This window comes from Cannabis sativa, chromosome X (assembly GCF_029168945.1).
Source record: "Cannabis sativa cultivar Pink pepper isolate KNU-18-1 chromosome X, ASM2916894v1, whole genome shotgun sequence".
In the NCBI taxonomy this organism is placed as follows: domain Eukaryota; kingdom Viridiplantae; phylum Streptophyta; class Magnoliopsida; order Rosales; family Cannabaceae; genus Cannabis; species Cannabis sativa.
The window spans coordinates 46,325,677-46,336,711 of record NC_083610.1 but is presented as its reverse complement, the minus strand read 5'-3'; the positions used below and the strand labels follow the sequence as shown (position 1 = coordinate 46,336,711).

The window sequence follows — 11,035 nt, the reverse complement described above, 5'->3', positions numbered from 1 at the left end:
TACTCTAGGATCTGCACTGGTTGTTCCTCATATGTCATATCTGGCTGAAGCTGAAGACTCTCATAACTGAGTATATGAGAGGGGTCTGAAACGTATTTCCTCAACATCGAGACATGGAATACGTTGTGCACTGCTGATAAGGCTGGAGGCAATGCTAACCGATATGCCACTTGACCTATCTTCTCGAGAATCTCGAAAGGTCCTGTAAATCTAGGGCATAACTTGCCTCTTTTCCCGAAACGTTTAATCCCCTTCATCGGAGATACCCGTAAAACCACATGTTCCCCTACTTGGAACTCAACATCTCTGCGTTTCGGACCGCATAACTCTTACTGTCTTTCCGTGAGGCAAGCATTCTAGCTTTTATCTTCTCTATCGCCTCATTGGTCCGCTGTACTGACTCAGGACCTAAGTATTTCCTCTCCCCTGTCTCATCCCAGTGGATAGGGGATCTGCATTTCCTACCGTACAACAGTTCATAGGGAGCCATCCCTATCGTACTCTGATAACTGTTGTTGTAAGAGAATTCTATCAACGGTAGATACTTACTCCATGAGCCTTCAAAGTCCATAACACAGGCTCTCAACATGTCCTCCAATATCTGAATTGTCCTTTCGGACTGACCATCTGTCTGAGGATGAAATGCTGTACTGAATTTCAGCTTCGTACCCATTGCCCGTTGCAAACTTTGCCAAAATTTGGAGGTGAATTTCGGATCCCTGTCCGAAACTATAGACTTCGGTACCCCGTGAAGTCTTACTATCTCTCTGACGTACGCCCGCCAACTGATCCACTGAAAATGTTGTTCTAACCGACAGAAAGTGAGCAGATTTCGTAAATCGGTCCACCACTACCCAGATGGAATCAAATAAACCCGTGGTCCTAGGTAACCCGACCACAAAATCCATCGTAATATCCTCCCATTTCCATTCTGGTAGGGTTAGAGGCTGCAACAACCCTGCTGGTCTCTGATGTTCAGCCTTAATCTGCTGACACATGAGGCATCTCGATACGAATTCTACCAAATTCTTCTTCATACCGCTCCACCAGAAGTACGGTTTCAGATCTTGGTACATCTTGGTGGTGCCGGGATGCAGAGAATATGGGGTAGAATGAGCCTCCTCAAAGATCTCATTTCTAAGTTCCACACTGTTCGGAACACAAACCCTGGCTTTATACAAAAGCATCCCACTATCTGACACTGAAAAGTCCTTGGCTTGACTAGCCAACACCTCATCTCGGATTTTCACTAACTCCGGATCTGTCATCTGAGCGACTTTTATTCTTTCTAACAGATCAGATTGCATCGTTAATGATAACTCTAGAAATTAGAGTTATTTTTCACATTTTTTTTAACTAAAAATTGGTTTAGTTCTTAAGTTTTTAATTAATTTAGTAAGTTTTTAATTATTTTTGAATTTATTAGCTTTATTGTAATTTTATATGTTTTTGTGTGTTTTTATAATTATTTTATTATAATATGTTATGTAGTATTTATTTTTAATTTTATTTTAGTTTTCTAATTAATTTTATGAATCTTTAGGTGTATTTGGTGGATAAAGTATGGATTAATTTGAAGAAGATGTGAAGAAATTGGGGTCAAAATGCAATTTTAAAAGCAAAATCAAATCAGCCCAAGAAGAAGCCCACTCACGGTCAGAGAGTTGACCCAATCTGAGCCGTTCTTTGACTGATCGGACGGCCCAGATGGGCGAGTGCAACTCACCCCCAGGCAGACGCAAGTGACGCCTGGAATCCTTCTCCCCAGCCTGCACGCGTGGGACCCAGCTCGTCAGCGCCCCACTAATCAGCGCCTGCCACCCGTCCACATTCGTCAGCGCCCACGAACCAGATCTCGCCACGTGTCCGCCTGCTGAGAAGAAAAAAAAGTGGTGTTAATTCATTTACTCATCCGAAAATCACATTCATAAACACCAAATATTTCATTTTCTCCCACATATTACACATAAATACTCTATTTACTCTTCCCAATTTATTTCACCTAAATAAACATTCCTATTTTATTTTTTTACCCTATCCTTTCACTACTTTTACATCCTTACAAAACATTTATTTTTTCCAATACTCTTACACATACTCTATTTATCCATTCTCTTCCCAACACTAATTAAATTAATCATTTTATTTATTTATTTTGATTAATTTAATTCTCTAATTTTTCCTATAAATATGGTGTTGGAAGACCATTTCAAAAGACATCTATTCACCTCCTAAACATCTCTTCACCATCCCTAAACACCTCTTCAACCCAAAACACTTCTCCATTCCACACTCTTCATTTTTACCATTTTCTTTCTACCATTTTTACACTTTGAAGAGCATGTCAAGTATGTTTATCTTTTGTAATTTTTATCTAGTTATGAGCTTCTAATCTTTTTTCAAGATTATTAAGATGATGATGAAGCAAAATGTAACTAGATAGTGTTTATGTTTGTATGTTGATTTCCCATTTGTGCTATAAAGTTCATGGATTTTTCTATCAAAAATATGTCATTTTTATCTTCAATATCATGTATTTTTGATTGTTAAAGCATATTTCTACTTAGTTCTTCATTATGCAAAAATATAATACTCTTTGATTAAATGTCTTTCATTAAATTGTTTACATCTAATTCTTAGAATATAAGTGTTATATTTTGCCTAAACATAGTTTCTTTGATTTTGTGTAGTTTCATTAAATTGTAACACATTTAATGCTTAGAAATTATACATTTTATAAGTGAAGAAAAATCCTACCTTTTTGAAAATAACTTGTACTTAAATGAAAAATATATTTTGGAAAATATGGTGAGATTTATTTCAACTATATCTAAAACTTGGGAATCAATATACTTATAAATATTATTGAACTTGCATTTTGTGGATTCTAATATCTTAATAATCTTATTTTACACATCTTATTTGAAAATCATTTTCATACTCACTCATCTTTAATCTTAAGTATTTTAGTTACTTGTCTTTTATTTTATTTTGCAAAACTAAAATCCCATCAAATATTTGGAGCTAGGTTAGAATATTCTTACTTTGTTTGAAATAGTTTCTTTTGATGTTAGTCAACTCCCATGGGTTCGACCTTGCACTTACATGAACATTATATTCCGAAACGATTCGTGCACTTGCGAGTATAAATATTAAAACACTCACTTTTGAGGACAACAAGTTTTTGGCGCCGTTGCCGGGGAGTTGCTAGAAAGAAACGATCTTTCTACAAGGTAAGTAATACTCTTCTACTAGTTATTTTTTTTATTTTCTCATTTTCGTCAAAAAAAAAAAAAAAAGTTAAAAAAAATATCGAAAAAAAAAGTTGAAAAAAAAGGGAAGTTATACATATATATTGTTATATATTATATATTATATATTATACTATATATACATATTTATTGGTAGTTGATGGCATTTTGTGCCTCCTACCTATTTGTTAGTTGAGTGCATTTTTGCCTCCTAACCCTGTTTTTTTTTTCCTTTTAGTAGTTGAGTGCATTTTGTGCCTCCTACATACTTGATAGTTGAGTGCATTTTTGCCTCCTATTATATCCCCTCTAGTGATGGCATTAGTGCCTCCTAGCTTTTATTTTCGTTTATCGTTTAAGTTGATGGCATCTTGTGCCTCCTAACTTTAATATAACTATCTATCATTATTATTGTCATTTTTTTTATTGTATTTATTTAGTTGTAATCTTATTTACTTTGCTTAAGAAAAAAATATTTAAAAACAAAGCTTGTTCTTTCAACATAAGCAATTTTTGCTTAAAGGAAATTTGGCAAAGTTCCCATCCACACTTAATAATTAACCCCGGGGAGTTGTTATTAAGTCGTGAGTAAGTAGAATCAAATAGGCCTGGGAACAAGTCAAACCAAAAAAATTGAAAAATTAAAAATTTACAAAAAAAATCATAATCTCTTTGTGTTATAAGTATGCTATGTGGTTGCGGTTTATAACTGATCTTCCACATCAGAAATTTGTCTTCTTGAGGTTATTGTGTGTTATTTGTGTTTCTTTGTGAAATTTGTGACATTGCATGCATCATTGGCAACGTGATTCTAAAAATCGTTTGGTAAAAAGAGTAGTAACTTTAGGTGAAATTGAAAGTGTTTTTGAAAAATTAAGCATAATGGAACAAGAACCTAATATTGCGCAAGAAAAAACACTACTTGAATATTTTTCACCTATTTCATCTAATGCTCCATCATGCATTGTTTTGCCTACTACTAATGCCACTCATTTTGAACTTAAACCATCCATCATTCAATTGTTGCCTTCTTTTTATGGTTTAGAAAGAGAAGATCCTTATATGCATGTAAAAGATTTCTTAGATATTTGCTCAACTTTTCGTTTTCAAAATTTTTCGGATGAATCGGTTAAGCTTAGGTTGTTTCCTTTTTCTTTAAAAGATAAAGCCAAAGCTTGGTTAAACTCACTTCCAACCGGAACCATAACCACTTGGGAACAACTTTTTAATAAATTTCTTGCCAAATTTTTCCCCATGTCCAAAACTGATAATTTAAGAAGAGAAATCTCCGAATTTTATCAAAAAGATAATGAAGAATTTTATGAATGTTGGGAAAGATTTAAAGATTTATTATTAAAATGCCCCCACCATGGTTTTGAAAAATGGAGACTTGTAAAATATTTTTATGATGGTTTAACCCCTTCAAACCGACAAATGATTCAATCTATGCATACCGGAAATTTTTTGAAATTACAAGGGCAAGAGGCTTGGGAAGCTCTTGAAGAATTATCTGTTAATTCACAACAATGGAATTATTCTGAGCCTAGGTCTAGAGCAAATAATTCACCTAAAAGAGGAGGAAAATATGAAATTAAAGAAGAAACTGATTTGAGAACATCTTTTGAAAAATTAGCAAGAAAAGTAGAAGCCTTAGTCATAAGTCAAAATATGAATTCTCATGTTCAACCTAAAAAAGATGTTTTTGCTAGTACTTGTCATAATGATCAATCATGTCCTTCTTTTCTTGAAACATTTTCCGAAGAGGCTAATGCATTACATTCATATGGTAAACCAAATGATAGCCCATTTTCTAACACATACAATCCTAATTGGAGAAACCATCCAAATTTTTCATGGAGACAAAACCAACCACAAATGAACCAAGGAAACCAATTCAACATGCCAAATCCGAATCATGCCCAACCAAGTCAACCTTACCCCCCACAAAGAAAGCCTTCCTTAGAAGACACTTTACAACAATTCATGCAATCCACCCAACAAATCATGCAAAATCAATCTCAATCCATTGCCAAACTTGAGACACAATTGGGTCAACTTGCCAATGCCGTAACTGAGAGAGAAAAAGGAAGATTTCCTAGCCAACCCGTCCCAAATCCTAAAGGCCAATATGAAGTAGGAGTTCCTAGTCATAAAGAAGAAGCCAAGTCTATTTCAACTCTTAGGTCCGGAAAACAAATTGTCAAACCCGATTACATACCTCAAGTTGAAAAAGACCAAAGCCAAAGTTCCAACACAAATGACTTGTCAAAAGATAATGATCAAATTCTTCCTTCCATTCCAAAAGCTCCTTTTCCACAAAGATTACTTCCACTCAAAAAAGGCAACCAATATAGTGACATCTTAGAAGTGTTTAAACAAGTAAGTATCAACATCCCATTCTTAGATGCCATTAAACAAATTCCTGCCTACTCCAAATTCTTGAAAGACCTTTGCCTTCGTTAAAAGAAACACTAATGTTCCAAAAATGGCATTTTTAACTGAACAAGTTAGCTCCATAATTCAATATAAAAGCCTTGTGAAATATAAAGATCCTGGTTGTCCAACAATTTCATGCATCATTGGTGATCATTTTATTAACAAAGCTTTACTTGATTTAGGAGCTAGTGTGAATTTATTGCCTTATTCTGTTTATAAGCAACTTGGTCTAGGAGAATTAAAACCAACTTCTATAACACTTCAATTAGCTGATCGTTCGTGAAAATTCCTAGAGGTATTATAGAAGATGTTTTAATTAAAGTGGATAAGTTCTATTTTCCTGTTGATTTCATTGTTCTTGATACTCAACCTGTTGAAAATGCTCATGCTCAAATACCCATCATTTTAGGTAGACCATTTTTAGCTACATCTAATGCAATTATCAACTGTCGTAATGATGTATTGAAATTATCTTTTGGAAACATGACTGTTGAATTGAATGTTTTTAATGTTGCTAAGTCTGTTGAGTGTGAGGAAATACATGAAGTAAACATGATTAACACGGAAAATATGTTTGAAATGGACATGAATGAATCTTTTGAAACTTATGCAAAAATGTTTGGAATGTGCTTAAATGTTGATGATTTTATTCATGATGTCAATTCTTTGCTTGAGTCTACCCCACTAATGGATACTGAAAAATGGAAAGCCAAAATTGAACCATGTATTCCATTAGAGCATGTTGAGTCAACTCCTGAACCACCAAAGTTAGATCTTAAACCTTTGCCCGACACTTTGAAATATGCATTTCTAGGAGAGTCTAACACTTATCCCGTTATCATTGCATCTGATTTAGATGAAAAACAAGAAACAAAGTTGTTAGATATCCTTAGAAAACATAAAAAGGCCATAGGTTGGACCATGGGAGACATTAAGGGAATTAGCCCAGCTGTGTGCATGCATAGAATTCATTTAGAAGAAAATGCTAAGCCCTCCCGAGAAAGTCAAAGAAGATTAAAATCCAAACATGAAAGAGGTAGTAAGAGATGATGTAATTAAAATGTTAGATGTAGGGATCATTTACCCTATTTCTGACAGTCCATGGGTTAGTCCTGTTCAAGTTGTTCCAAAAAAGTCTGGGATCACTGTTGTTAAAAATGAACAAAATGAGTTAATCCCTACTAGAGTCCAAACTGGGTGGAGAGTGTGTATAGACTATAGAAAGTTGAATAGTGTCACTAGGAAAGACCACTTCCCATTACCCTTCATTGACCAAATGCTTGAACGATTAGCTGGCCATGCTTATTATTGCTTTCTTGATGGGTACTCGGGATATAACCAAATCCCCATTGCCCCCGAAGATCAAGAAAAGACTACCTTTACTTGCCCTTTTGGAACCTTTGCATATCGTCGCATGCCTTTTGGTCTTTGTAATGCTCCTGCAACATTTCAAAGATGTATGATTGCAATATTTTCTGATATGGTTGAAAGAAATCTTGAAGTGTTTATGGATGATTTTTCTGTGTTTGGAAATTCTTTTGATGATTGTTTGCACCATCTTTCTCTTGTTTTAATTCGTTGCAAAGAAATGAATTTAGTTCTTAATTGGGAAAAATGTCATTTCATGGTTAAAAAGGGAATTGTCTTAGGTCATGTGATTTCATCTCAAGGAATAGAAGTTGATAAAGCAAAAGTAGATCTTATTTCAAAACTTCCTCCACCTAAGACAGTAAAAGAAATTAGATCATTCTTAGGCCATGCCGGTTTTTATAGAAGATTCATAAAAGACTTTAGCAAAATTTCACGCCCATTATGTCATTTACTTGGAAAAGAAAATGCTTTTGTCTTTGATAATGATTGCCATGTTGCCTTTGAAAAATTGAAATCCCTTTTAACTAGTGCACCTATTATTCGCCCTCCCGATTGGAATGTTCCTTTTGAAATAATGTGTGATGCTTCTGATTATGCAATTGGTGCTGTTTTAGGACAAAGAATTAACAAGTTACCTCATGTAATATACTATGCTAGCAAAACTTTAAATGAAGCTCAATTGAATTACACTACAACTGAAAAAGAATTGCTTGCTGTTGTGTTTGCATTAGAGAAGTTTAGGTCTTATTTGTTAGGATCTAAAATAATTGTCTATTCTGATCATGCTGCATTGAAATTTCTCTTGTCGAAAAAAGATGCTAAATCTCGTTTAATTCGTTGGATCTTGCTTTTACAAGAATTTGATTTAGAGATACGTGATAAAAAAGGTTCTGAAAATGTTGTAGCTGATCATTTGTCTAGAATTGTTGTTGAAACTAATCATGATTCCACCACTATCATTGAAACTTTTCCTGATGAACAACTCATGCATGTATCTTCTTTTCCTTGGTATCCGATATTGTCAATTATTTGGTCACTGGTGAAATTCCTTCTCATTGGTCTAAACAAGATAAATCTAAATTTTATGCTGAAGTGAAAAATTTCATGTGGGATGATCCTTATTTGTTTAAATATTGCCCCGATCAAATAATAAGAAGATGCATTCCAAATTGTGATCAATCTAAAATCATATCTTTTTGTCATGATCATGCATGTGGTGGACATTTTAGTGGTAAGAAAACTGCTTTGAAAATTTTACAATGTGGATTTTATTGGCCTACTATTTTTCATGACACTTATATGTATTGCAAATCTTGTGAACGTTGTCAAAAATTAGGAAGTGTAACTAGAAGAAACATGATGCCTTTAAATCCTATTCTTATTGTCGAAATATTTGATGTTTGGGGCATTGATTTTATGGGTCCATTTCCTAATTCTTTTGGTAATTTATACATTCTTGTTGGTGTTGATTATGTGTCTAAATGGGTAGAAGCTATTGCATGTCACACTAATGACCATAAAGTTGTGCTTAAGTTTTTGAAAGAAAATATTTTCTCACGATTTGGTTCACCACGTGCCATCATTAGTGATAATGGTACACACTTTTGTAATAGGCCTTTTGAACATTTAATGAAACAATATGGCATTACATATAAAGTCACTACACCTTATCACCCACAAACTAGTGGCCAAGTTGAGATATCAAATAGGGAGATTAAGCACATCCTAGAGAAAACTGTCAACCCCACTAGGAAAGATTGGTCCCTAAGACTCATTGATGCATTATAGGCATATCGTACTGCATACAAAACGCCCATTGGAATGTCTCCCTATAGACTTGTTTATGGGAAGGCATGCCACTTACCCGTTGAGTTAGAACATAGAGCCTATTGGGCTATTAAGCAACTAAATTTTTCCTTAGACAAAGCGGGTGAGAAAAGAAAGCTTCAATTGAATGAGTTAGAAGAGCTTAGGCATGATGCATATGACTATTCGAAAAAGTATAAGGACCGAATGAAATTTTACCATGACAAAAATATTTTGAGAAAAGATTTTTCTCCCGGTCAAAAAGTCCTTTTATACAATTCTCGTTTGCATCTCTTTCCGGGAAAGTTACGCTCTAGGTGGGTAGGTCCATACATTATTCACACTGTTTTTCCACATGGAGCCATTGAAGTTGAAAATCCTAATAATGGTAATGTATTCAAAGTTAATGGACAAAAATTGAAACCATTTTTAGAATTGAAAAATGTGGAAGTGGATGAAATCCTCCTTGAGGATCCAATTTACCATGATCATTGATTGCTCTTATCAATTATTGGTAAATGTGTGTTTAATTTATGTTTTAGATTAACTTTTTCTTTTGATTTTGTTTCCCTTTTGTTGCACTCTTGACATTGCTCCAAGATGAGGTATGACCATTCTAAACTCTCAACTCTTTTACTTTCAATTTATATTTGTATTTTGATACATTGAGGACAATGCATAAATTAAGTTTGGGGTGGTGAGTTCCTATGGTTATTTCTTTCATGTGCTTAGAAATAGTAGAGTATTTTTCACTAAAAAAAAAAATTTATTGTTTGGATGCTAAAGTAGTAATATTATATATTTTTATATAAAAAAAAATGTTTATTATAATTCTTCTAGTAAAAAAAAAAAAAAACAAAAAAAAGATATTAATTTTCTATATATATATATATTTATGCCTTAAAAAAAAAAAAGAAAAAAAAAACCCTTTGGTGATATCCCCTTTTTCCTATGATAATACCCTTGATTGAGTTTGATTTTAGTTTATACAAATATGAATCTCTTTTAAGCTTTATTTTTAATTCTTGGGTCAATTTTGCTAAAAAATCAAATTTTGAAAAAAAAATTATTCATCTTGTTATGTGAAATAAATATTTTGTTGCAATAATTTTTCCAAAATTCACATAATAATTTGATGAATAGATTTTAGATTTAGAATTTAAAATATATTTTCAAAGCAAGATTGACTATTGAATTAATTAGATAAGCTTAATTTTTATTCATATTTTATATAAGCTATTTTCAATGTGCAATTTTTGAGGACATTTTTGATATCACCAAAATAAAAAAAAAATGTGTGTTTTTAATTTTTCTTTTGCTTGAGGACTAGCAAAATTTTAAGTTTGGGGTTGTGATAACTCTAGAAATTAGAGTTATTTTTCACATTTTTTTTAACTAAAAATTGGTTTAGTTCTTAAGTTTTTAATTAATTTAGTAAGTTTTAAATTATTTTTGAATTTATTAGCTTTATTGTAATTTTATATGTTTTTGTGTGTTTTTATAATTATTTTATTATAATATGTTATGTAGTATTTTTTTTTAATTTTATTTTAGTTTTCTAATTAATTTTATGAATCTTTAGGTGTATTTGGTGGATAAAGTATGGATTAATTTGAAGAAGATGTGAAGAAATTGGGGTCAAAATGCAATTTAAAAGCAAAATCAAATCAGCCCAAGAAGAAGCCCACTCACGGTCAGAGAGTTGACCCAATCTGAGCCGTTCTTTGACTGATCGGACGGCCCAGATGGGCGAGTGCAACTCACCCCCAGGCAGGCGCAAGTGACGCCTGGAATCCTTCTCCCCAGCCTGCACGCGTGGGACCCAGCTCGTCAGCGCCCCACTAATCAGCGCCTGCCACCCGTCCACATTCGTCAGCGCCCACGAACCAGATCTCGCCACGTGTCCGCCTGCTGAGAAGAAAAAAAAGTGGTGTTAATTCATTTACTCATCCGAAAATCACATTCATAAACACCAAATATTTCATTTTCTCCCACATATTACACATAAATACTCTATTTACTCTTCCCAATTTATTTCACCTAAATAAACATTCCTATTTTATTTTTTTACCCTATCCTTTCACTACTTTTACATCCTTACAAAACATTTATTTTTTCCAATACTCTTACACATACTCTATTTATCCATTCTCTTCCCAACACTAATTAAA

At 33.4% G+C, this 11,035-nt stretch overlaps 1 protein-coding gene and 1 non-coding gene across 2 annotated transcripts; one reads left to right on the top strand and one right to left on the bottom strand.

The window, feature by feature from the left end:
* Window positions 1–4,520: 4,520 nt before the first annotated feature.
* Window positions 4,521–4,627, bottom strand: LOC133032839 (small nucleolar RNA R71). The gene has a single exon (XR_009685428.1). It is a non-coding gene; the product is annotated as a small nucleolar RNA R71 (small nucleolar RNA).
* Window positions 4,628–8,879: 4,252 nt separating this feature from the next.
* Window positions 8,880–9,359, top strand: LOC133032237 (uncharacterized). Its single transcript, XM_061106112.1, has one exon. It carries the CDS (start codon window positions 8,880–8,882, stop codon window positions 9,357–9,359), a length of 480 nt encoding a protein of 159 aa, XP_060962095.1.
* Window positions 9,360–11,035: the final 1,676 nt, after the last annotated feature.

What these genes read in the sequence shown, in the direction of transcription:
- LOC133032237 (XM_061106112.1), top strand. Translation starts at nt 8,880, where the DNA reads ATGTCTCCCTATAGACTTGTTTATGGGAAGGCATGCCACTTACCCGTT.